This window comes from Myotis nattereri (assembly GCF_964212035.1).
Source record: "Myotis nattereri genome assembly, chromosome: 2".
NCBI lineage: Eukaryota > Metazoa > Chordata > Mammalia > Chiroptera > Vespertilionidae > Myotis > Myotis nattereri.
This window is the reverse complement of record NC_138076.1, coordinates 113,282,891-113,310,879: the sequence shown is the minus strand read 5'-3', so window position 1 is coordinate 113,310,879 and position 27,989 is coordinate 113,282,891. Positions and strand designations below refer to the sequence as shown.

The window sequence follows — 27,989 nt, the reverse complement described above, 5'->3', positions numbered from 1 at the left end:
TTGAGCCACTGGAAATAGCTAATCATTTCCTAGCTGTTGTGTCAGCTAGTTGGTGCAGCAGTGCTCGATGACAGAGAGCTATTATTTTGGTTGCTCTTCTTTGGTTTCACAAAGATCTCATGGGAGGAAGTCCAGTGGGATTCCCAGCTTGGAATCATTGAGTCAGGATATTGTTGATCTTGCGACTTGTTGATGAAGGTGACTGTTGTTGTGTTACAGGAAAGGGGACCTGGCCCTTAGCAGGTCAGCCTAAGGATGGCCTGGAGTATGTGGGTTCTTGACTTTGTACAGGAAAGATTTCACAAGACGAGTCCAAATGATTTTGAGAGTAACTGTATTAAAGCTGGGACAGTGAATCAAAGAAGGGCTTAGGATAGAAGAAGTACCAGGAGAGAGACTAGGTGGGGCTGCTTTGGCCTCTAGAAATATTACAGGAAGGAAGTGAGCCAAGGGAGGCTGCTGTTAGCTCACTGGGAAGTCAGAGAAAAGGGGGCCTTGGAGACAGATTCAGGGGGTTAGTCCCAGATGAGCTCTTGCTGCCCATTGCTCCCTGGTTGCAAGTCTTACGGGGTCCCTTAGAGTTTAGGAGATGCATGCCTGTGGAAGAAGAAGAGGAGGAAGGGAAAGGTGCGGGCATGCTCCCTGGAGGTAGAGAGAGAGCTGCTTTTTTTTTTTTTTTGGGGGGGTTTTAAAGGCTGGGAGTTTAGGGGAGGTCTTAAGGAAGGATCTCAATAGAATAGAATTAGCCTTTTCAGGGTCCTGATTTCCACTGATCGGTCAGTGTCAGCGCAGGGAGCCACTAGTCATTGCAGCTGGGCCTGGCATCACCCACCTTGTTTTGTAACCAGATAATCAGTGAGTCTGGGCTGCCTGTCACTACTTGAGTCAATTCAGCAGAGACAGGATTGTATGAGCACTTACTCCAATAATGCCAGCAATGTGGAGAGCAGCAGGTCATCCACAAAAATCTGCTCTGCCTCCCCACCATAAGCCAGCTGCTTATATTGGGACGAAGATTATATGGGGAAGTAGGCAAAAGGGTATGCCAAATGGGCAGTTTACAGGTAATGAGTGCTGAGGATTTGCAAAGGCCAGCAGGTATGCAAAGGACTGGGATCTTCAACAGGCTGGTGATATGTAAAGGGCTGGGGGGTCTTCAAAGGGCTGGTGGCTCTGGTTTCTGCAACAAGGTGGTTAATCTTTACATGATAATTGACAGCTCCTGGATGTGGAGGATAGGCCTCATTTCCAGGTGAGCTCCCAGGTCCCACGTGTTAGAATGTGCTTTCTTTAATCAGAACAAAACAATCATGGTTAATAGAGCCTGATTAATATTTCTTCCAATTGTAGTTGGTCCCCAATATTCTATTTTTGCTTCTATCAGTTTGCTGCTTTTCTGGGCCTGGAGCTGAAATACAACTGAAGCCTAGATGTTATCTCTAGGGAGGGAAGGCCAGAAGGTCTAAACCTAAACCTCACGACCAGTGATATGCCAAAGGAGGAAAGGCCACCCTGGGAACGAGGTCCAGTGCCAGTTTTGTACATTGCTGGGCACCCAGGGCTGTTCGTCCTGGTGATCTGCCTTATCTGGCTGTAAATTGCTCTGCCAGTTTGTTCAGCTAGCTGTCTCAGTTTCCCCATTGTACTTGCCAAGGAATTTTCCTAGCTTCTTACTATCCTGCCTCAGTTGTAGGTATTGTTTTTAGCTTACTCTCAAAACCTGTCTGCTTCTAATGTGCGCATTTTCCGAAGAATTGCTCTGGAGGCAGGCTGGATGTGCATTTTTCATGGTGAGGAGGGGGTGTAAGAAAGGAACATTAGAAAGGAGTCAGAGACCTAGATTTTCATCCTTACATAGTGATGTTAATTTTCATCCTAACTAGAATGACAATGTCCAATAGGACAATGGGTGAATCCTTCATCTTTTCTGAGCCTCCATTATCTCATTTGTAAAAGGAGAGTGTTGTATTGGATTATCTTCACTGCTGGTTTTTAAAATTGTGGTAAAATACACATAACATCAAATTTACCATATTAACCATTTTTAAGTCTATAGTTCAGTACTGATAAGTACATAAATATTGTTGTGCAGGCAATCTGCAGAACTCTTTTCATCTTGCAGACTGAAACTCTGTGCCCAAGAAACAATAACTCCCCTTTCCCCATTCCCCAGCCCCGACAACCATGACTTTACTTCCTGTCTCTATAAAGTTGACTATTCTAGGTGCTTCATATAAGCAGAATCCTAAGGTGTGTGTTTTTTTTTTTTTGTTTGTTTGTTTTTTACTGGCTTACAGATAGGTTAATTGGAAAGTAAAAGGCAAAGTGAGAGGCAACAAGCATTTGTGTGAAATCCAAAAGAATAAGCTATTGGGGAAGCACTGATTTAGGAAGAAACCCAGATAGTGTTCTGATAAGAGACAAAGGCAATGGGTATTTATGAGAAGATGAGAAGAGGAAGAGTCCATTAATAGAAAGAAAGTATTTCTATTGGTGCAGATAAGCTTACATAGTGATGTTAATTCTTGTTTTTCTTTTCTTCTTCTTTTCTGTGATGCTAATTCTAAAGAATATTTTTAGGTTTCAGTCCTGTAGCCAGTCCAGTAGTCATAAGATCTGCTTTCTTGTTATCTTTGCAAACATTTTTATGCGGGAACATAGTGTTGCTTTAGTCCCAGTCCAAAGGTTATTTTGCCCTGTTTTAACATTCCAAGGTTTGAGGCATGACTGTGCAAGGAAGTTCCTCTGGGATGTCAGCTCCAGCTCCATTTTATTATTATTACTAGAGGCCCAGAGCATGAAATTCATGCACTCGGGGAGGGGCTGTCCCTCAGCCTGGTCTGCACCCTCTTGCAGTCCAGGAGCCCTTGGGGGATGTCTGACTGACGACTGATGGACATCCTTACCGCTGCCACGAAGGGGCGGGACTGTGCTTGCTAGCCATGAGCCCGGCTTCTAGCTGAGCAGCGCTCCCCTGTGGGAGCGCACTGACCACCAGGGGGCAGCTTCTGTGTTGAGCGTCTGCCCCCTGGTGGTCTGTGCATGTCATAGTGACTGGTCGTTCTGCTGTTGGCCCAAAACCAACTCTCTGACATCCCCCAAGGGGTCCCGGATTGTGAGAGGGTGCAGCCAGGCCGAGGGATGCCACCGGTGCACCATCAGGGCCAGGGAGGGACACAGGAGGTTGGACAACTAGGGCGGGACCGTGGGAGGGTCCAGGGTGTGTCCATCTCGCTCAGTCCCAGTCATCTGGATCCCAGCAGCAAGCTAACCTATCGGTCGGAGCGTCTGCCCCCTGGTGGTCAGTGCACATCATAGTGAGTGGTTGAGAGGCCTTAGCATGTCATTAGCATATTATGCTTTGATTGGTTGAATGGCTGACTGGACGACTGGACATTTAGCATATTAGGCTTTTATTATATAGGATTATTATTATTTTTGTTAAGCCTCACCTGAGGATATTTTTTCCATTGATTTTTAGAGAGAGAGAGAGGAAGGACGGGGGCAAAGAGAGAGGGAGAGAGAATATTGATGTGAGAGAATCACATTGATTGATTTCCTCATGCTAGCACCCTGTCTGGGGCTGGGGATCGAACCTGGTATGTGCCCTTGACCAGGAATTTGGTGCTCCAGCCAATGCTCTAACCACTGGGCAATGCAGCCAGGGCTCTGGCTTCATTTTGAAGTGGCTCCACTTATATTATTTTTTGTATTGCTTAACATAATGTACTCAAAAGTTCATCCATATTGTATCATGTGTCAGCATTTCCTTTTTAAGACTTAATAGTATTCTGTTGTATGTATATACCTCATCATCTTTATCCATTCCAATGCTATTTTTGGATGTAATATTTCTAGTTTTCCATGAGCCTATCTGGCAGCCAAAGCTGTGGCTCCCAAGGAGAAGGCAGCTTGGCCAAGGGGTAGCAGGTCAATGGTGGAAATGGAGAGGCGACTCTGGATCAAAGGCCAGTGTTCCTTCTTTGAGAGCAGGCTGTTCTGTTTGCCACAGTGGCATTTAGAATATCGAAGATAGCGAGTCCACACATGCTAACTTATGATGGTACCTGGCTTTGGTTCACACATTTACAGAAGTGTGTTGAGCTTTCTAGTCTCTCTCTCTCTCTCTCTCTCTCTCTCTCTCTCTCTCTCTCTCTCTCTCTCCTTTTTGCTCTTTCAAAAAGTATGTGTTTTATCAGGAGTAAGTAAAGTGTCACTTGATCAAGAGCTCTAACAAATGAATACATGATTGTGGGGCCATGCTTGTCTCAGTGGTATTTCTGCTCTTGAAGCAAAGATAATTTCTGAAAATACTACCAAAGATAGACATTCCCCTCTGTTCTGCTCTCTCCTCCCTGTCTATTGTCGATCCCTTTGGCAGTCCAAGAGAATTCATCTCTGTGTATCTTAGCTTTTAAGCTGCTTCCAATTTTGTAGGTAATTTCTTGTTGCTGTCTATGGAGAAAATGGAAAGACATTTGCCACTATCTAGTTGTCATAATTATAGCATACTAGTGGCCTGGTGCACAAAATTCATGCACATTAAAAGGGAATTAATTAAAGGAAATATTTTAATATTGCTATTTGCCCTTTCTCTATAATAGAAGTGTCAGAGATGAAAGAAAATTAGTAAAATGTATATGAAAATCTTCCTCCTGTCAGGGTCTGGGGCGCTCTGTGGGACCCAGAGTCAAGTCCATGCCCATCCGCATGCACCTCAAAATCATGCAAGACCCAGACCCGGCTGGCCCCACCCCCATTGGGCGAGATCCAGACCCAGCCGGCCCCACCCCCATCAAGCCTCACCGGGTGGGGAGGCGCAGCCTTAGGGTCCCCATAAAGCTCCGCTGGGTGGGGGCGCAGCGTCAGGTCCCCTAGTGCAGCCTCAGGTCCCCTGGCCTGGCGCTGGGGTGGGGGGCGTAGCCTGCAGTCCCCCATCAAGCCCTGCCGGTTGCGGGGCGTGGCCTGAGGTCCCCCATTCAGTCCTGCTGGGCGGGGGGCACAGCCTCAGGTACCCCGACCTGGCCTGGTGCCACGCAGCCTCAGGTCCCTGCTGATCACTCATTACGGTTTGTTACGGGAACCCTGCCTCTTCTGTGGGCGCAGCCATCTTGTGTGACAGGAACCCTGCCTCCACCGTGGGTGCAGCCATATTGTGATGGAATGAGGGTCAATTTGCATATTACATCTTTATTAGTATAAATGGTGGTTAAAGCAGAAAAGTACAACTAGAGAGAAAATTCCTTTTCTGCTGGAGGAGACAATGGAAATGGCAGGTTTAGTTGCTGACTGGTACTTTGTCAGAGAAATCTTTTCAGAGCTCCTCCCCTGATTGCCCAGTATCAGGTTCAGGTGTTTCTGTCAGGGCCTCTGCAGCTGTCCGATGCCCCTTCTGTGCTCATGAATTCTCATGAAGCACAGGCTGACCACCTGCAGGGCCCAGTGTCGCTTCTCAGGCAGGAGAGGACATCATGGTACCACTTTTGACAGAACATCTGAACCCAGATGATGTTCATCTTCATGGGAACACACTGCCAGAACTGATGCAATCTGTGATATGTTTGTAATGCTTAGAGTTTACAAGTGTTAAAAAAAAAAAGTAAAGAAATGGAATTACTTTAAAATGGAGCGGAGCTGTCATCCCAAAGGAACTGCCTTGCACATCTTATGCATTAAATCTTTAGAATGTTAAAATTGGGCAAAATAGTCTTTGGACTGTATCCTTAACAACTGTTTGCAGAGATAACGAAAGAAGTTATGACAACTACTGAATTGAAAATTAAAAACATCGTTTAGAATTAAAATCATATTGTTTTTGGTGCACACAAGCTAACATAGTGATTTTAATTCTCATGAAATGACTGCCCAAGATCACATGTGAAAGAGACAGCCCCATGGGAAGGTTGTGCACCATACAGAAGGGCATCCTTATTGCTTCCCCCCCTTAATACTGGTCTCTGTTTGTAGAGAAGCACTTTCAAGCTCTCATCTTCAGTACCCGCCCCCTCTGAATGTTAATATGTAACACGTGTTCATTCAGTGTATTGTTAGCTTTGTTAGCTTTGTTATGTGATGAGATTTATTTCTCTCTCTCTCTTTTTTTAAATACAGAATTTGGAGAAAAGTGGTATATCAAGGAAAAATGACATAGGTATGTAATGATTTTTTTTTAACTTAAGAGTATGTACTGAGGTGTATTTCTTGTAAATTATTTTTCAGTGAAATTCATTTTTCTTTCTGATTTTATTTATGGTGTAAATATTGTTGTGTTTCCAATAAGGGCAGATTACCCTGCCAGGTGCATAAGACAGTGTCTCTGGAACTAGAGGTCCATCCTTGTGGGAGAGAAGGGCACACTGTGGCCTCTGTTCATGCCCTCTTCTGCCTGGAGCCAGGTCCCCCACTGTGTACCCACAGACACCACTTGCCCTTCAGGTACACTCATTGACATGTCTCCTGTCAGACTCCTCCTAATCCCTGGCCTGCTCCTTGGCAAACACACCACACTTCTGTCACAGCCCATATACACCCTTATTTGCAGCCTCTTTTAAATGCATATTTCTCCCTTAGCATATTGTGTCTTCAGGGATGTGACCATGAGTGAGATTTTTTTTTGTATTCTGTGGGAAACATACCGCATTGTGTCAACGGGAGGGTAAGGTCACACCTTTGTCAGTAGGGCTTGGTCTTTTCTCAAAGGGTGTGAATTTTGTCACTGTCCATTATTCAGGGTGGGCAATGGAGACCTGGAAGATGGGCTGGGATAGGAGGGAAAAGATATGTCTTCCTTTGTAGGCCTTTCCTTCCTGGGCCCAGATTCTAGGGAGTCAAGAACACTTGTGTGGGGGTGGTGGTGGGGTGGCCTGTGCTGGATAGGTGAGTCTGAGGCCCTGCACACACAGGGGAGCTTGGGGCGTAGGTGGGGGTCTGTGGGCTCTGAGAGCAGCCTTATTTAAGGAGCCACATTGCTTTGTTGCCTTTTCTTCTCTGTGAAAACATTATTTGTGGTTCAGCCATGCCTCCCCATGTGGAGATTTCTCCTTTGCTGCCAACCTTGTGGGTTTGGGCATTTGTTTATATATTTATTTTATGGGAGCTGATGGGTATCCTCATAATAAATGGTTATTAAATGGACTAACGACCATTGTCGGGAACATGGGTTTGAAAGGACCAAGGGAAAGTTACCTAGACTTGCAGTGCAGATGGCCAATCTGGTGATAGTTAACTTGTATCTGATCATCTGAAAAGGACCCAGGGGATTTGTCAGCCACAATCGTGAGTCTGCAGGACTAGGGGCTGCTTAGGCAGCTACCCAGTAGAGCCAAAGAACTTAGGCCATGGTCTCACAGTACTCAGGGCTGGGTGACAGCCTCCAAGGATGGGCAGTCTGTTTTTTCTGACTTACCACCAAATCCATAGATTCACTAGTGATGTTATTCTAATCAAGTAACACATAATTGGAGAGTGACTCTTCATGTGTGAGTGCATGTGTGCATATTTATCCCCTAGCTTTAACTCATGAGCCAACTTCTTATCCAGCTCTGCCACATTGTTTTCTCATCAGAAAAACACCAGTCTTGTGAAATCCATGTTTCCAGATAATTTATGATCAGGAAGGATCAGTGTTTAGAGTGTTTGGCACATGACAGGTGCTTAGCACCTGCAGAAATAGAGGACCTTTGATTTCTTCTACCTTCATAGAAGAATTGCTTCTCCTGAAGGGACCCTTTCGAATCTCCTTTGGCTCTGTTGCCTGTACATAATACTCTGCAGCTCTCCACTGGCTTCAGAACCACATTGATCCTTTCCATATACTTGACCAAGTTCTTTATCTTCTTGTCATACTCATCATTATTGTCAGGCACTTAGTGTACTACCCATTTGTCACACATTCCTGAAGGAGAAACAATGACAATCTGTATTGAGTGTTGGCATTGTCTGCTAAAAGCAAGTTGCACTGAGTTTAGAGAAGGGCAGCCAAAGTGAGGAGAAATAGTGGAGTTGTCTTGTTAGCTTCAGTGACTGGGCAGTGGGAGCCTAAGAATCACACAGCCGAAAGTGTCAACAAAGAAGACTCTACTAAGGTGACCCATGTGATCTAGACACTGCTAGAATGTGACTCAGTGAGGAAGGGTTTAGGACATGTGACAAAATATTTCATGAAAAAACCATCCTGAATAATTAACTGAAGATTAATTGGAAAGAACCCTGACCAAGTACAGAAAGTGGAGACCACATAGAGACTGGTAGGAAGTGTGGAAGCATGAATGGGCTGGCTGGGCATCCACAGACAGCAGCTGAAGTTCTGGGGGGATTATCTCAGATGTGGGGGATTCTAACTGAGAACTCTGGGGTCTAAACCCCAAGCTGGGCCCCCGAGCCCAGAACACCAGAACTAAGAAAGGTGCCCACATAACATCTGACTGTGAAAAGCAGCAGTGTTGCTCTCTGTCAGCCAGAGACTACTGAAATGCAGGCACCCACTTAAAGGGCCCATGCACAAAATTTCATGTGCAGCCACTCACCTTGGCCTCTGGCAGAGGGAGGGCAGAGTGGACTGGAGCTGTGTGAGCAGAGGCCAGGGTTGGGAGCTCTCAAGTTAGGTGAGACCTCCGAAGGCAGACACCCTGGTTTCTTGTGCTGAGTCATTCTCTCACACTGCTGAGGATATCTTTCTCCAGTGGACCTTTGCTATCCAGGGGTGGGGGAGGCAATTGCCCCACCCTATTTAAACCCCCTCCCCCCACGCTGTGGAATTTCTGAGGCCCATTAAAAGACTGAAAATAACAATTAGCCTGCAGGCAGAAGCAATTGCCTCACCATGTTGGGGAACCACTCTCCCCACCCTGTTGTCTATAGCCTGAGGCTAATGAAGGGTGAATACAATCAGCCTGCAGGAAGAGGCAGGTCTCTGAAAGCTTTGAGTCTTTGCCTCATCTAATTCTGGACCTGGGGCTAGTAAAAGCAGAACTTGGTGCACATCTCAGTCCTTTACAAAGGGACCCAGCCCCAACAGAGGGAGCCATAGCTGTGGGTTGCTGATAGGTCCAAACACGATATTCAGAGCCAGTCAGAAACAGTTTCTGACTTACACCAGAGATTGGGAGTAATAGCAGATCTACCCAATATATAGTCACAAACCCAAACAGGCAGCCAAAATGGGGAGATAAAAAAACAAAAAACAAAACAAGCTCCAAATGAAAGAACAAGAAAATTCTCTAGAAGAGCTAAAATGAAATAGAGATAAGAAATTTATCAGACATAGAGTTCAGATGAATAATGGCAAAGATGCTCAACAGCATGAGAAAAGATATAGTAACTATGAAGAATGACAGCCCTAATAAATAACACAATGGAAGGAATACACAGCAGATTAAGGGAAGCCAAGGATTGGATCAGTGAATTAGAAGACAGGGTAGAAAACATCACTCAATCAGAGAATCAAAAAGAAAAACAATTAAAAAGCAGGAGGACAGCTTGAGGGAGCAGTGGGACAACATGAAATGTAGCATAATAGGAGTGCCAGAAGGGGAAGAAAATAAAGAGTAGAGAACGTGTTTGAAGAAATAATGGCAGAAAACTTCCCTAACCTAGTGGAGGAAAAAGTCATGCCAGTTCAGGAGGCACAGAGAACCCCAAGCAAGAAGAACCCAAACAGCCCATGTTCAGACACATCATAATTAAAATGCCAAAAATTAAAGACAGAGAGAATCTTAAAGGCAGCAAGAGAAAAGCAACTTGTTACCTGCAAAGGAGCTCCCATAAAGCTGTCACCTGGTTTCTCATCAGAAACTCTATAGGCCAGAAAGGAATGGCATGAAGTATTCAAGGTAATGAAAAGCAAGGATCTGAAACCAAGTTACTATATCCAGCAAGGCTATCATTCAAAATAGATGGTGAAATAAAGAGCTTCCCAGATGAAAAAAGGCTAAAGGAGTTTGTCAACACCAAACCAGCACTGAAAGAAATGCTAAAGGGACTTCTGTAATGAGAATAAATAGGGAGATAGCCAAAACTAGGAATACAAAATTAAAATGGCAATAAATATGTACCTATCAATAATAACCGTAAATGTAAATGGATTAAATGCTCCAATCAAAAGACATAGGGTACCTGAATGGATCCAAACACATGACCCAATTATATGCTGTCTATAAGAGACCCACTTCAGAACAAAAGACTCACATAGGATGAGAGTGAAAGGATGGAAATTTTTTTTTCATACAAATGGAAACAAAAAAACAGTGGGGTGGCAATACTCATATCTGACAAAGTAGACTTCAAAATGAAGGCCATCACAAGAGACAACAAAGGCCACTACATAATACTAAAGGGATCGATCCAACAAGAGGATATAACCCTGGTAAACATATATGCACCCAATATAGGGGCACCTAAATATATATTTAAAACAAAACAAAACAACTTCTTGAGGACTTTAATGGAAAGATCAGCAGCAATTCAGTTAAAGTAGGGAGTTTTGACATTCTGCTGACTTCACTGGATAGATCTTCCAGACAAATAACAAGGGAACAGTGACTCTAAATGACACACTGGATCAGTTGGATTTAATTGACATGTATAGACCATTTCATCCCAAAGGTGTAGAATATACATTCTTCTCAAGTGCACATGGGTCATTCTAAAAGATAGACCATATGTTAGGACACAAAATAAGTCTCTACAAGTTCAAGGAAATTGAAATCATTTTGAGCATCTTCTCAGATCATAATGGAATGAAATTAGAAATCAACTATAGTAAAAACACTCAAAAACATGGACGCTAAATAGCATGTTACTAACCAATGAGATCAAGAAAGAAATTTAAAAAACTTCCTGGAAATAAACAATGAACTCACAATAACTCACAATCTATGGGACACAGCAAAAGCAGTTCTGAGAGGCAAGTTCATAGTATTACAGGCCTATCTCAAAAAATAAGAAAAATTAATGATAAACTATTTAACCTTATAACTTAAAGAATTAGAAAGAGAACAGTAAGAAAAGCTCAAAGCAAAAGGAAGAAAATAGATAAGATTAGAGCAGAAATAAATGATATAGAGACAAAGCAGTGGTTCTTTGAAAAGATAAACAGGATTGATGAACCTTTGGCCAAACTCATCAAGAAACAGAGAGGACCCAAATAATTAAAATCAGAAACAAAAGGGGTGAAGTAACAACTAACATCACAGAAACACAAAGAATTGTAAGAAAATATGACCAACTATGTGCCAACAAGCTGGACAATGTGGATGAAATAGACAAATTCCTAGAAAGATGCAATCTTCCAAAACTCAATCAGGCTGAATCAGAAAGCCTGAGTAGGCCAATAACAATTGAGGAAATTGAAGCAATAATAAAAAAAAAAACTCCAGCAAACAAAAGCCCCTTTCCCGACAGCTTCACAGGGGAGTTTTACCAAACATTCAAAAAAGAATGAACACCTATTCTCCTCAAACTATTCCAAAAATTCCAAGAGGAAGCAACACTTCTCAGTTCATTTTATGAGGCCAGCCTTATCCTAATTCCAAAACCAGATAAAGACACTACAAAACGAGAATTACAGGCCAATATCCCTGATGAACATAGATGCTAATATCCTCAACAGAATATTAGCAAATTGGATCCAGCAATATATTAAAAAGATCATACACCTGGACCAAGTGGGATTTATTCCAGGGATGCAAGGGTGGTACAATATTCACAAATCAATAAATGTGATACATCACATAAATTGAAACACAAAATTCCCATGATCAGAAAAATCATCAGACAAATCCAACACCCATTTTTTATAAAAATGCTCAGCAAAGTGGGAAAAGAGGGATCATGCCTCAACATAATAAAGGCTGTATATAGCAAACCTACAGCGAACATCATATTCAATAGGCAAAAACTAAAACTATTTCCCCTAAGTATAGGAACAAGACAGGAATGTTCACTTTCCCCACTCTTATTCAACACTAGAGGCCCAGTGTATGAAAATTCATGCTCTGGAGTTGGGATTCCTCAGCCTGGCCTGCCCCCTCTCACAGTCCGGGAGCCCTCAGAGTCAGGAGGTGACCTGGTGATCAGAGGAAGATGATGCCCCCATTACACCTCTGCTGCTACCACTGCTGGTAGCGCAAGCCTCAGTCGGCCCTGGGTACCTGAGCCTTGGTTGGCCCTTGGCGGCATCTGAGGTTTGCCTGCACCTCGTGCTGGCCCTGGGCAGCTGGGCAGCCAACATCCGAGGTTTGCCTGTGCCTTGGGCCGGCCCTGGGCAGCTGGGGGGCTGAGGGGACTGGGGGACTCTGGAGGCAGGCTCGTGGCTGAGGGGACTGGGCACCACCATCTTTGAGGGCGGGGCAGTCAATTAGCATATCCCCTCCTTATTGGCTGTGGGCGCCACCGTCTTTGACAGTGGGGCAATCAATTAGCATATTCCCTCCTTATTGGCTGTGGGCACCGACATCTTTGAGGGCAGGGCAGTCACTTAGCATATTCCCTCCTTATTGGCTGTGGGCGCCACCGTCTTTGATGGTGGGGCAGTCAGTTAGCATATTCCCTCCTTATTGGCTGTGGGCGCAGCCATCTTTGCAATGGTGTGAGGGTCAATTAGCATATTCCCTCTTTATTACATAGGATAGTATGGGAAATCCTAACCACAGCAACCAGACAAGAAGAAGAAATAAAAAGCATCCACATCAAAAAGGAAGAAGTAAAACTGTCATTATTCGCAGATGACATGATATTGTATGTAGAAAAACCTGAAGACTCCACCAAAAAACTACTAGATTTAATAAATGAATTCAGCAATGTAACAGGATACAAAATTAACACCCAGAAATTGATGGCATTTTTATACACCAATAGTGAATTCTCAGAAAGAGAATTTCATTTACCATAGCAACAAAAAGCAATTCCATTTAACATGGGAACAACAAAAAAATTGAGATACCTAGGAATAAACTTAACCAAGGACATAAATGACTTGTACTCAGAAAACTATAGGACATTGAAAAAAGAGATAAAGGAAGAATATATTATGTTCATGGATTGGTAGATTCAGCATCATTAAAATGTCCATACTACTGAAAGCAATTTATAGATTCAGTGCAAGCCCTATTAAATTATCAATGGCCTATTTAACAAATACTACCTAGAACAAATACTCCAAAAATTTGTAGAGAACCAAGAAAGGCCCTGAATAGCTGCAGCACTCTTGACAAAGAAGAACAAAGTTGGAGGTATCACATTACCAGATATCCAGTTAAAAGCCTCTGTAGTCAAAACAGCCTGGTACTGGCACAAGAACAGACATATAGATAAATGGAATAGAACAGAGACCCAGAAATTGACCCAAGCCATTACACTCAGTTAATATTTGCCCAAGGAGGCAAGAGCATACAATGCAGTCAAGACAGTCTCTTCAATAAATGGTGCTGGGAAAATTGGACAGGTATATGCAAAAAAAAAGAAAAGAAAAAAGAAAAAAAAAAGAAAGAAACTAGACCACCAACTTACATACACAAGAATAAGCTCCAAATGGACAGATAAAAGACTTAAATGTAAAGTGTGAAACCATTAAAATTCTAGAAGAAACCACAGGCAGCAAAATCTCAGACATTTCTTGTAGTATGTTTGATACATCTCTGAGGGCAAAGGAAACTAAGGAGAAAATAAACAAGTGGGACTACATCAAAATAAAAAGCTGCACAGCAAAAGAAACCATCAGCAAAATGAAAAGGGAGCCCACTGATTGGGAGAATAAATTTGGCAATGATACATCTGATAAAGGATTAATATCCTAAATATATAAGGAACTCATACACCTTAACAAAAGGAAGACAAACAATCCAATTAAAAAATGGGCAAAGGACCTAAATAGACACTTCTCCAAAGTGGACACACAGATAGCCAAGAGACATATGAAAAAGTGCTCAAAGTCACTTATTTGAGAGATGTAATTTAAAATGACAATGAGGTATTACCTCGTACCTGTCAGAATGCTACCATCAACAAATCAACAAATGACAAGTGCTGGCAAGGATGTGGAGAAAATGGAACCCTCGTATACTGCTGGTGGGAATGCAGACTGGTGCAGCTACTATGGAAGAAAGAATATTTTTCCTCAAAAGATTCAATTAGGAACTTCCATTTGACCCAGTGATCCCACTTCTAGGAATATATCCAAAGTAACCCAAAACACCAAGAAGAAAGAATGTTTGCACCCCTATGTTCATAGCAGCACAATCTACAATAGCTAAGATCTGGAAACAGCCCAAGTACCCATCAGTATATGAGTGGATAAAAAACTGTGGGACCTAATACTATGCAGCAGTAAAAAAGAAGTATTTCTTACCCTTTGAGATAGCATGGAGGGACCTGGAGAGTATTATGCTAAGTGAAATAAGCCAGTCAGAGAAAGACAAGTATCACATGATCTCATTCATATGTGGAATCTAATGAACAAAATAAACTGATGAACAAAATAGATCCAGAGACATAGAAGCATGGAACAGACCACCACCAATTGAATCTCAAAGGGAAGGTGGCGGTGGGTGTGTGGTTGGGAAGAGATCAACCAAAGAACTTGTATGCATATATGCATAACCCATGGACACAGACATTAGGCTGGTGAAGGCTTGGGATGGGTGATGGGGGCGGGCTATAGGGGTTCAATGGTAGAAAAAAATGGGATATATGTAATATTTCCTATAGTAAAGATAAAAAAGAAAATATTTAGTGATGCTGATTTACAGAACAGCGAGGAGTTAAGCACATAGGCTGTTTTTAGCATTAATCTGTGCTAACCTGGTTCTCTTCTGGAAGGGGCTATGGCTGAATGGCATGGAGATGATTTTCTGTCATTATGATCAGGATTTTAGGAACTGGGAGCACCTTTCATTTTTTGCCTTAATATCTGTAACTCCCACATATGCATCCTATTCCTTAGCCATACCTAACTGTGAGGGTCTTAAATTCCCCTAAGAAAAGATGAGAATACTCTCCTAAGGACATGCAGAGAAGAGAGGGGATGACTGTGAAGGTTTGGGTCCTACTGTCTGGGGCCCCAGGCAGTTCTTGAGCATGTTTCAAGTTTGAAAATTATTGATCTGGAGTCCTCTGAGTGAAGCCTATAAATCCTTCATGATCTGATTTGGCTGAGGCAGCCTCCTTCTCTAACTTTATCACTGACTTGTTCCTGCATCCTGGCCTCAGAAGTGCCTGTCACACTTCCTTGTCACCCACTCAGGGATGCTACAGATATAAGGCTGCTGTGGCTCAGTGACAACTGTGCTTCCCTCTCTGCTGCTGATCTGGAACTCCCCGAGCCTAAGCTGCAGAAAACGGCTGCTTTTTAAGGGAAGCTGGAAACACTTCCTCCAGAAGCTCTCCTTGCAGTGGCTCCCCCTCCCCTGTGTTCTCACAGCACCCCATGCGGGCTCTGGCTTTGCCCTTTTGCTTTTGTGTTATAATGGCATACTTCCTTTATTTTTTAAATTTATTTTTAAAATTTAAGTGTAGATAGCATACAATATTATGTTAGTTACATTACTTTCAGGTAACTAACAATCACTATACAATATAGTGATTTGATATTTATATACCTTACAGTGTGAACCCCACACTAATTCGGGCAATCATCTATCACAATATTACTATGTTCCCTTCACCTTTTTTTTTTACCCACCCTCTCATTGCCTCCCCTCTGGCAACCATACCTTTGGCATCTGTTTCTTCAAGTGTGTTTTTATTTTGTTTTGTTCTTTAGATTCCACATATGAGTGAAATCATATGGTATTTGTGTTTCTCTGACTGACTTATTTCACTTAGCATAATACCCTCTAGGTTCATCCATGCTGTTGCAAATGATAATATTTCATTCTTATTTATGACCAAGTAATATTCCATTGTACCACATCTTTCTTCGTCCACTCGTCTACTGATGGACACCTAAGTTGCTTCTATATCTTGGCTATTGTAAATGATGCTGCAGTAAACATAGGGGTGTATAAATCTTTTCAAATTAGTGTTTTTGGTTTCTTTGGATAAATATCCAGAAGTGGAATTCCTGGGTCCTATGGTAGTTCTATTTTTAGTTTTTTGAGGAACCTTCATACTGTTTTCCATAGTGGCTACACCAGTCTGCAGTTGATCAACAGTACACTGGACCATGCTGACATGATCTTTGCACTTCATAGAGATTCAGCGATGTTTGCTGAATGAGTGCACATAGCATGCAAGGTTGAAGCACATGGAACAGGAAGGGGTTGACTTCTTAGCAGAAAAAACATACAGCCCAGCTAGCGTGGCTCAGTGGTTGAGCTTCAGCCTATGAACCAGGAGGTCATAGTTTTGATTCCTGTTCAGGGCATATACCCGATTTGTGGGCTCTATCCCCAGTAGGAGGTGTGCTGAAGGCAGCTGATCCATGATTCTCTCTTGTCATTGACTAGAGCCTGGTGCATGAAATTCATGCATGGGAGAGGTGTCCCCCAGCCCGGCCTGCACCCTCTCCAATCCGGGACCCCTCGTGGGATGTCCGACTCACAATCTGGGATGCTGGCTCCTAACCGCTCACCTGCCTGCCTGCCTGATTGCCCCTAACCACTCTGCCTGCCTGGTTATCCCCTCCCCCGCCCTCCCCCCCCCCTCCGTGCCGGCCTGGTTGCCCCTAACTGCCCTCCCCTGCCAGCCTGATCACCCCTAACTCCCCTCCCCTGCTGGCCTGGTTGCCCCTAACTGCCCTCCCCTGCTGGCCTGATCACCCCTAACCGCCTCTGCCTCGGCCCCTGCCATCGTGGCTTTGTCTGGAAGGACGTCTGGAAGGATGTCTGGAAGATATCCAGTCTAATTAGCATATTACCCTTTTATTAGTATAGATGTTTCTATCTCTCTTCCCTTCCTCTCTGAAATCAATACAAATATATTAAAAATAAAAAACAAACCAAAACAAAACATACAGCTCACAGCACATGACCCGAATATGTGAGGGAAAATTTTTTATTTTTCTTCTTACAAAGCCTTTTTTCTGCATTGGACAAGCTAAAAACCAGTGGGAGCTCTACTGGTCTGGCAGAAATGGTGGGAGTTGGTTACTGTGGTGATCCTAGCATTAGCCTTTGACACATGGATCTGCTTTCTTAAAAATTTCATTGTGAATTATTTTGTACATACAAAAAGCTACAAAGAATAACATAATGAACACCCATGGATCTATCACCTAGCTTAAGAAATAAAATATTACTAACACAACTGAAACCTTTGAACCATTATCCAGGTATGTTGTTTATCATCCTCAAGTAACCTTAAACTCACATCAGCTATACGTACTTATAGATGCATACTATATAGCACATATCCACTTTATGTGTTTATGTTTTTATAAACCATTGATTTATACAATTATTCCTTTGTGCTTTTTTCAGTAGTCTATCTGTACAGTTCATCTACAGTATTCATCTGGGTTGATGCCCATAGAACTAGTTAATTTTTATTATTGAATCTTTTTCCAATTTGTGTATCTTGTTAGTGCATACGTGAGTTTCTTCCATTGTTTTCCTTTTACACATCCTGCTGGGCGCATGCCCACTATAGACCACTTTACACACGAGGGAGAGTTTCTCAATGTGGTAAATAGCAGTAGAATTCTGGGTCATTGGGAATGTCTATCCTCAACTTTATTAAATTTTGCAAAGTTTCTCTGAAGTTTTTCCTTAATTCTTTATAAACGTAAATCCTTATAACTCCTCTTTTAATATGTTGCTTCGTGTTAATGTTTCAGATGTAGTGGATGGAAAATTACATTTTAATTGAAATAGAAAACAGCATGTAAGCCCTTCAGTGTCCAATTTAGAGATCCAAGAGCTGACTTAAAGTAAAGATCAATATGTAGACTCTTCTTCATATTTATATACTAGTACACTCCTACCAGAGAGCAATGAGGTCATATTCAGTAGATGGTTCAGCATTTCCTTTTAAATTTTGTATTGAGTTTTAAACAAAGAGCAGTTTGGATTATTTTTAGGACCAAATGGCTTACTGTGGAGCTGTTTTTTGTATTAATATTTGAGTGAGTGAATAAATGAATGGAATTATAGGGGAGGATGGTCCCCACATTCATTTGCTGTAAACCTGGCTGGAGGCTACAATTTATGTGACGTCTGCCTTCTGCCAACACCACTGTCTGGTGGCAGGGTGCTGACACAGTGACAGTTTCTATTTGCTTCTTTATTACAAGCTCAGAACAGGGGGAGGCCAATGTGCTTCTCCACAGTGGGGCCTGAACCACCATGTCTGCTCAGGATGGCCTTTGATAGTCCTTCTGGTCTGCCCTGCTGGCCTTTGTAGAAAAGCCAGCCACCTTCCAGTGAATCTTTAGGGGGTTGGCAAATTCTGCCCGTGTTGTCATAGGTGAGCTTTTTTTGCTACATGCAACAGTTTTTTGCTAAAGCTTGCTTCTGTGGAACTGTGGCTGTTTTCCTGGAGAGAACACGCAGTTCTGGCTTGTGAGTTAGGGCTGGGGTGACTGAGTTATTTATTTGTAAACTCATGGGACATATGCAATCACCTTTGAATGTCACCTTGTAGGGTCAGCCAGACAGTCTTGAGGTAGTGTGTTAGTTTGCTAGGGCTGTAGAAACAAAATGCCACCAATTATATGGTTCAAACAACAGAATTTTGTCTCATGGTTCTGGAGGCTGGAAGTGCAAAATCAAGGTGTCAGCAAGGTTGGTGTCTTTCAAGGCCTCTCTCCTTGGCTTGTAGATGGCTGTCTTCTTATGTCTTCACATCAGCTTTCCTCTCTGTGTCTGTGTGCACAGTTCCTTGTTCTATAACAGCAGTTCTCAACCTGTGGGTCGTGACCCCTTTGGCGGCCGAACGACCCTTTCACAGGGGTCACCTAAGACCATCCTGCATATCAGATATTTACATTATGATTCATAACAGTAGCAACATTACAGTTATGAAGTAGTAACGAAAATAATTTTATGGTTGGGTCACAACATGAGTAACTGTATTTAAAGGGCTAGAAGGTTGAGAACCACTGTTCTATAAGAACACCAAATATATTGGATCGAGGCCACACTTTAACTTGATCTCTGTAAAGACCAAGTTTCAAATAAGGTCACATTCTCAGATCCTGGGGGTTAGGACTTCAATCTAAGAAGTTTGGGGACGTAATTCAATCCATAACAGGTAACAGCACAGTGTAGGATTATGTGTGAGTTATTAAAAGGCTACTTGCAAACAAGATTTTTCAGCTTCTAGGGAGGTAGTGTTCTAGACGTTTTCACACTTTCCTGTGTTTACAGTCATTCTTTTTGACAGAGGCAGGAGAAATCCATAGTTGCTTACCATAGACTTCGTCTAATACAATGAGCTTATTTACTTGCTAATTTCTGGGGAAGAAATATTGGAGATTAATTTCAAAAGATATTTTATCACTAGAATTATATATAAATTGAGTTTTCCTTTTAAGAGTTTATTTCCTGCAGGCTTATCTTGTAGCGGGGGTCTGGGGTCGGGGGTCGGGGGTGGGGACAGAGAGTTTAAACTTGTTTTCAAGATCATTTCAGTTGTCAAAAAATAAATACCTGAAAACTTTTTTCTTTTTTGGTTCTAGATTTGAAAGGAATTGTGTTTGTCATCCAGAGTCAAAGTAATTCTTTTCATGTAAAAAGAGCAGAAGAGTTAAGAAAAAGCATCTTACAGCAAGCTGCAGATCTTACCCAGGTATGTCAAAATAGCTTAGGATGTCTGCTAATTATTTTTTTGTTGATATGTTTATGTTTTCCAAAGCTCTTGGTCTGTAGAGAATCAATTTTATTTAGATGAGAATAACTCTTCTGACTTGTTTTGCTTATTTAATATCGACTATTTATGGTTTAAAATGTGCTAGTTAATTGCTAATGCTCAAAGCATCATAGTCTAAATTATTATATATACTAGGGGCCCGGTGCACGAAATTCGTGCACTGGGAGTGGGGGGTGGGGGGGAGAGTGTCCCTCAGCCCAGCCTGCCCCCTCTCACATACTGGGAGCCCTCAGGCGTTGACCCCCATCACCCTCCGATCGCCTGATCGGCCCCTTGCCCAGGCCTGACGCCTCCGCCAGAGGTGTCAGGCTTGGACAGGGGACCCCCATCTCCCCCTGATCACTGGCTCTGGCCCCCGCCCAGGCCTGAGGCCTCTGGCCCAGGAATCATGCCTGGGCAGGGGACTCCCATCTCCCTCTGATCGCTTGCTCCACCCCCCGCCCAAGCTTGATGCCTCTGACCCAGGCTTCAGGCCTGGGCAAGGGGACCATCATATCCCCCCAACCCCCGGCTCCGCCCCCCACCCAGGCCTGATGCCTCGGCCAGAGGAGTTGACCCTCATCACCCTCCGATCACCAATCACCGGATCGGCCTCTTGACCAGGCCTGAGGCCTCCGGCAGAGGTGTCAGGCCTGGGCAGGGGACCCCCAGCTCCCCGCGGTTGCAGGCTCCGCCCCTGCCCAGGCCTAACACCTCTGGCCTAGGCGTCCGGCCCAGCCAGCGGGGACCTGCAGTGGCAGCGGGGGGCCCCGCGATCGTGGGCTTCGCTTTAGGCCCAGGCAAGGGACCCCTAGCTCCTGGGACTGCCAGCTTCGACCTTGCCCAGCTCCCATCGCTGGCTCCACCCCTACTTCCTGCTATCACTGGCCAGGGTGGCAAAGGAGCCTGATTCTCTGATCATGGCTGGGGGGCAGGGCAAAGGTGGCCCCAGGGCCGGCTTTGCCCTGCCCCCCAGCTCTTAGCTCCCCCCTGGGTTTCAGATCACTGTCAGTGGCAGGGGGCTTCTTCCTGCTTTCCCTTTCGCCTCCCTGCATTGTGCCTACATATGCAAATTAGCCGCCATCTTGTTGGCAGTTAACTGTCAATCTTAGTTGGCAGTTAATTTGCATATAGCCCTGATTAGCCAATGAAAAAGGTATCGCCGTATGCCAATTACCATTTTTCTCTTTTATTAGTGTAGATGTTTTAATTTAGGAGAATTATATAATTGTATATGACTATTGTGGTTTTGTAATAAAGTATGATACAAAGAAGAAATAACTTTTTTAAAGCAGAGCTTACAATAGTAGAGATAATTAATGTTCAAAATTTTGGTAGCAAGTTCTAAGGAAATTATCATATTGAAATAACATTTACATTAACCTCAATGTGATGTTTCCTCTGTATCTTAATCTGTTTTTAATTAGACATTCTTAATTGAACTTTTGATTTGATTATAATGTATTTTCTGAGAAGGATCATGGAGAGAAAGGTATACATATACAGGTACATTTTGATAAAGTTTAAAATAGACATGAACTGAATTTAATGCTGGAGGTTTGGGGCAAAGGAAAATCTGTTTTCTTGTACTGCCATATAGGTGTTTTCCTCTTTGGCCAAGCAGAAAAAAATTCCTCCATGCCTGCTACTCCATGCTACAGAAATACTACAGAAGTGTTTAACTCTGGCCGGTTTGGCTCAGTGGTTTGAGTGTTGGCCCACAGACCTCAGGCCCACAGACCTCAGGTTCGACTCATGTGTACCTTAGTTGCAGGTTCCCCAGCCTCAGTAGGGGCACTTGTGGGAGGCAACCAATTGATGTGTCTCTCTCACATGGATGTTTCTCTCTCTTTCTCTCTCCCTCTCTTCCACTCTCTCTAGAAATCAATGGAAAAAATATCTTAGGGTGAGGATTAAAAAAAAAAAAAAAAAGAAGTTCTTGTCTGCAGAAGAACTCTGACAGGAGATGTATGTTTGATGGATTGCTATCCTTCTGTTGGTGGAGGCTGGGAAATAGAGGGTTGGACATAGCAGTGGAAAAATTAGCCACGTTAGTGAGATTGAAGGCTGCGATTAAGCTTTATTGTGCTTTATCTTGAAATGGTTTACATATAAAATTTATCCAGCCTCTCCACATCCTTGCAAGGACAGGTCCTTGGCTCCTCTGCTTTGAGCATCACACCTTCTAAGGGGGAAGAAACAATTGCCCGCTTTTTTTTTTTTTTTTTTTGGTGATTGGAGCTAGGAGCAGCTTGATGAGTTTGAAATTATTCTTTGTCTGGAAACCCAGCTTTTAGAGATTTTCTTCTATAAACCTATTATGATTTCGTCAGAAAGGCAGACATGCTGCCCTCTTGACTGATTGGGCATCTTCTCCTTGCTCCATGGAGCCCTAACGGAGTGGACAAAGGAGGCTACTATGGGGATGAAGGTGGCCAATAGCCCCGATAGTCCCTCTGTTGGATCCCAGCAAGTATTAAAGAATGTAGCTCCATTGAACTACAGCAATTACCCCAAGCTCAGTAATCAGGGATGAGGTGCTAGGAAAATATGATCTCACAATTAACTGAATCTTGGAGAGATAATATGGAGAAGAACGAGAAAATTCATTCACACATACACCAGAACAATGACTTAAGGAAGTTGGAGATTTAAGTCCCCTCCCAAACAGTGCAGCTATGGGTGGGCCAGCAGCTGGCAGCTCTTCTCCAGGGTCCTCCATCTCATTACTTTATCATGGGCTAAGGTGTCCTCATCTGCATGATGGAAGCTGACTCCCCACCATTGCATCTGCGTGCCAGTGTGTGGAGGGCAAGCGGCTTTCTTCTGAGGATGTGACCTGACAAACCGTTGTCCAGAACGTAATCACCTGCATATACCTTGGCTGGGAAAGGTCATGTCTAGTTGAGTGGCCTTGGATCAGACAAACTTAGGGGATTCTACTCACCAAACAGAAGAAGGCAGGAGTGAAGACTCAGGCAAATTGACTCAATCTGGACTTCATTTACATGTCAGGGACTTGCCTAGTCAATGGAGGAATTTATCTGTGAGCCTCTTATTCACTTATTCAGTCTTGATAGAGCTACTGTGGGCAAAGTACTGGGTGTTCAAGGATCAGCAAGCCAAGATCCTTATACTGGAAGAACCCACAGTCCAGCAGAGGAGACGGGTTCATAAATGGGCAATTTTAAAGCAGAGTGGCAGTGCAGACACAGAAAGACATGGTTCTGCTTATATGTGGAATCTAAAATAGTCAAATCCATAGAATCAAAGACAGAAGGGTTTTACCAGGGGCCGTGGCTGGGAGGGGGAATAAGGAGTTATCAATAGGCATAAAGTTTTAGTTAAATCAGATGGATAAGCTCCAGAGATCCGAATTACAAAATTGTCCTTTCAGCCAACAGTCTTATGTTGTATGCCTAAATTTGTTAAGAGGATCTGAGAGCCCATCTATACTAATAAAAGCTAGGTGGTCCTTGTGCCCTCGTGTGCAGCATTGTCACAAGATGGCTGCCACAAAGATGACCACCACAAGATGGCCGCACGCACAGTGGAGGCAGGGCCCGGTGGCCGCTCTGCGCAGTGAGGCCTGGGGGTCCCGCGGCTCCACGCTGCATGGGCAATCAGGCCAGCAGGGGAGGGCAGTTGTGGGCAATCACGCCAGCAGGGGAGGGCAGTTGTGGGTGATCAGGCCAGCAGGGGAGCAGTTAGGCATCAATCAGGCTGGCAGGGGAGTGGTTAGGTGGCAATCAGGCAGGCAGGCAGGTGAGTGGTTAGGAGCCAGCGGTCCCGGATTGTGAGAGGGATGCCCGACTGTTAGTTTAGGCCCGATCCCTGTGGCAGTTGGACATCACCTGAGGGGTCCCAGATTGGAGAGGGTGCAGCCTGGGCTGAGGGACCCCCCCCCCCGCCCCCATTCACAAATTTCATGCACCGGGCCTCTAGTGTTAAATAAAAAAATCGGAGGTAGGTAGGTTGGGAGAGGGTGGGAGTGGGGAGGGCTTTCTAGGTGGACAGCCAGGTAAAGGCAGCCAGGTGAGAAGTGGGAGCATGGTGTGTGAGGACCTTGCCTTTTGCCCTGGGTGGGTGTAAAGGGGGAAGTGGGCATGTAGGCAGCTGGCCTGGCGGGGAGCTCGGAGCCTGGCCATGGACGTGCTGTGTGTCCTTGTGGATCCAGGCCTTTCTTGGGGCTTTACTGGCACTCTGAGAGATTTCTTTGATGTCCTCCTGGCACTAGGTATAGGAGCAACCCCTAGTCCCTGTACTAACAGTATTCCCTGTTGAGAATTACTGTTAGGGAGAGTGCCTAGGGCTGTGGTAGGCAAACTGCGGCTCGGCAAACCGTGGCTCGCAAGCCACATGCGGCTCTTTGGCCCCTTCAGTGTGGCTCTTCCACAAAATACTGGCTCTTACACAAAATACTGTCTTCTGCGCATGGGCCACGAAGTTTCCATCACACTGTACGTGCGCTCCCGCATGTGGTATTTTGTGGAAGAGCCACACTGAAGGGGCCAAAGAGCTGCACGTGGCTCGCGAGCCGCGGTTTGCTGACCACGGGCCTAAGGTGTTGACCTGCTCAGATTTTCATTTTAAAACTCTCAGTGGTGGCTGTGAGGAGGGCAGCTTTAAGAGAGCCAAGAGTGGAGTGGGAGCCTAGTTCTAAGGCCCTTGGACTCATCCAGGGCAATGCTGCCCAAAGTGGGAGCACAGACCCTTCTTCGTCACAGGCAGTTTAAGGAGCACTGGACTGACCTGAGGGGTGGCAGGGGTGAACGTGGGGCCAGAATTGGAGATTGGGCCCATGTGAGGCTGAAGGAGAGGTCAGGACAGGCATCAAACTAGGACTGAGGTAGGGTGGGGTGGGGCCACCATCTGAGGCTGAGGCTGACCGATTTGCAGGTTATGGGGTGCAGATGACTAAGATTTTGTAGATGAAATCTGAGGTAGAGGTTATCAGTGGCTAGGAGCTACATATTTGTTTGAAGCTCAGGAAGAAGGTTTTGGCCCAAGATGGCTGGTTTGGGAGTTAGCAGCATTCATAGGTAGTGACTGAAAGCTGGAACCAAGGAAGCAGTGGGACCCTGGGGGCTTCTGGGGAACCCACATCCTGGGGCTGGTCAGGGCATGAGCAGCCCTCTCTGGATACAGAAAGAAGGTGCCTCATGTTACGTCAGAGAACCTGAGCCTTGCACACAGTTCTGTCCCCAGGGAGGACTGGTGGGAGGGTCTCAAACTGTCCATGTGACTGGGCTGTCTGTGTGGACCACTGCCTATGCCCTCACATCAGCAGGTGTCCCACCCACTGTTTTCTTGTTGCTGGTGCCACTGTTACTGTTGTTATTTTTAATTATGATTAAAAAAACATACAGCATAACATTTGCCATCTTAATCATTTTTAAGTATACAATATTATAGTGTAAAGTACCTTTACATTGTGCAACCCATTTCCAGAACTTTTTAACCTTCCCAACTGACTTCTCTAGGAACCTCTTATAAATAGAATCATACACTTCTCATGATTGGCTTCTTTCACTCAGCATAATGGCCTCCAGACCCGTCCATCCTCAAGGTTGTAGCCTGTGGCTGCATGTTGTTATCACTGTTATTTTGATGAACTTTCTTCCATGTTCTACTGGTAAACTTGGTGCTCATTTGAGGCCCCAACATGGGCGCCCTGTGTGTCCTTGGTCCTCTAGGGCACTGTCCTGCCCTCAGTGTCAGAAGGAAGGGAGATCCCTCTGTGCTCCTCCCTGTATCCCCCAGGGCACTTAGGATGCCAAACACATCAGCAACTGTATTGTCATTGATGCGTTTTCCTCAGCTTCTAAAATATAGATAACAGCTTTGTTCATCAGAAATAGTTAAACTTATCTTGCACTTTATTCTGTGCTTATTTATTAGTTTGTGTGCATATACATAATGTTATTGTCCTTGATATTTACGACAGCCTGTCTTGTAGGTGACCCAGTTGACCACTAGGTGGCAATATTGGTTTTACATTTAAATACATTTTAAGCAATCTCATTAGTAAATCCCCTGCCCCCCCAGCATTTAGTTTTTTGTGATAATAAATGGAATATGAACTAAAGCAGTAAGGGAGCCTCTCTTTAATGATAAGATAGCACAGTTTTCTTATGCTGAAATTCTTCTAATGCTCAAGTATAGTCAAGAACCTAACGTTGATAGGTTCTTGGGAACTGTGATTTTAAGAGAAGCGAGGTTTAATGAAACCAGTTTCACCCTAGGCTAATTGATAGAAACAAGTGTTACATTTACATTTCTATGGCATATTTTTGGTCACAAAAACATCACCAGATTTCTAAATAACTCTTCTAATACTTCAAACTCTTCTAATACTGAAATCAAGGTGAGCTATATATCCATTTAAGAAAGATGAATAAAAAATGAGGTAGTGATTTTCCATCCCACTTATTCTAGTTCTGGGTCCCAGCAGCTTAGTACACAAGGTGGGACCCACCCTGGACAAGACGCCCTTCCATTGTGACCCTTCATTCACACCCATGCTCACACTCCCTCAGACTGGGACAATGTAGACACGTCAGCTAACCAAGCAGGCACATCTTTGGGATGTGGGAGGAAACCGGAAGGCAAGGAGAAAACCCATGAAAAATGGGGAGAAAATATCAACTCTACACAGACAGTAGCCCTGATGGGAATCAATTTTTTTTCCTCATCAGTGTTAAAACAAAATAACATTGAATGAATGATGTTATTTGAGGACTTGTTTTAGTTATGACAAAACTTTAACCCTTGGATTTAATTCACTCGCAAGATCCAGAGTGTCCTGTTAAGATTTAGATCATTTTATGTTTGGGTTAACAAGTCTTTCGGTTGTTCAAATGGCCAGAAAGATTTTGGAGTGGGCAACTAAACTTAATACTGTTTCCTTTTTTTCTCTTTATAGAATTTTTATGCTATATATGTGATTAAAAGTTGAATTTATCCCATGAATAGTATTTTAGAGATTCAAAGATTGTTGATGACTAACATAGGATCTGCAGACAATACTTGGGGTAACAATGAAATACCCTGATCTAGAACTACTAGTACATGAAACTAGAAAAGATGAACTAACTACAGAGAACTGAATGCTGAGATGCACAAAACGAGGGAGGCAAAGTCCTTCTAAGAGGCAGCCGTGGCCCCTAGTTAAAACTTAATTAGAACTTGTTTTAAGAAATTTACATATTCTCTAGAAAGAATGGACAGCTCATTCAGGAGCTGTAGAAACAGATTCTGAGGCGGAAGATGTCAGGATGTCCCCAGCACTGTGGCGGGGAGTGTTCTGGCTCCTTTAAAGGACAGTCCCAAGGGTTGGCAGGTGTGTAATGGACCTCTAATGGAATAGGCTGTCCCCTGGGACCTGACTACAAAGTCTTCATGTGGCAACTTTGGGTTTCTCCATCGATTAACCCACCATGAGCAGTCACAAAAGTGGTTTAGTGAGGGAGGAACTCACAGTAAGTTTTATCATTTGAATATTTATCTTATAGCCCTGAATATTTATTCCTCTCATCTGATCAGATGTCTAGAATTGCTATTTATTTATTCATTACTTTTTGTCAGGTTGCACTTGACTCCAATATCTGCCCAAACAATTAAGGAGCAAGAATGAAATGGTTTCTGTGATTATGCATCTGCTTCTAGCTGTTCTTTCTGATTTGGCAAGTAATTAATTACCTGTGCCTATGTTGCCTCAAGGTGCTAAAATGTGGTCTTATTAAAAACACAAACATTGCTCTGGCCAGTATTGCTAAGTAGTTAAAACTTTGCCCTGAGCACCAAAGGGTCTTGGGTTCAATTCCCAGTCAAGTGCACGAACCTCAGTTGCTCGTTCCATCCTCGACACTGGGGTGTATGTGGTAGGCAACCAATTGATGTCTCTCTCTCTCATGGCTGTCTCTCTCTCTCTTCTCCACCCCCTCCCCTTTCACATTCTCTAAAAATCAATGGAAAAAATATCCCCAGGTGAGGATTAAAAACAACAAAAAAAATTCAGAAACATTTTTTATCCTTATAATTCGTAAATATACAACTTTTTTTAAATATCCCACTTTCAATGTGAAATTTAATACTGCACTTAGAGCCATTACAAGAGTGGTGTAACTATTTCCTTTATTTTCTGAAATAACTAGAGGCCCAGTGCACGAAATTTGTGCACTGGGGGGGGGGGTGTCCCTCAGCCC

The 27,989-nt window shown here is 43.8% G+C and overlaps 1 protein-coding gene across 1 annotated transcript in view; it reads left to right on the top strand.

Moving 5' to 3' along the window:
- The window catches only part of B3GLCT (beta 3-glucosyltransferase), a 139,730-nt gene that overhangs the window by 19,853 nt on the left and 91,888 nt on the right, over positions 1-27,989 (top strand). Inside the window, exons 3-4 of the mRNA XM_081083593.1 lie at positions 6,112-6,151; positions 19,613-19,722. Of these exons, the coding sequence (XP_080939719.1) occupies positions 6,112-6,151; positions 19,613-19,722 (150 nt within the window). The remainder of the gene's footprint in view (positions 1-6,111; positions 6,152-19,612; positions 19,723-27,989) is intronic.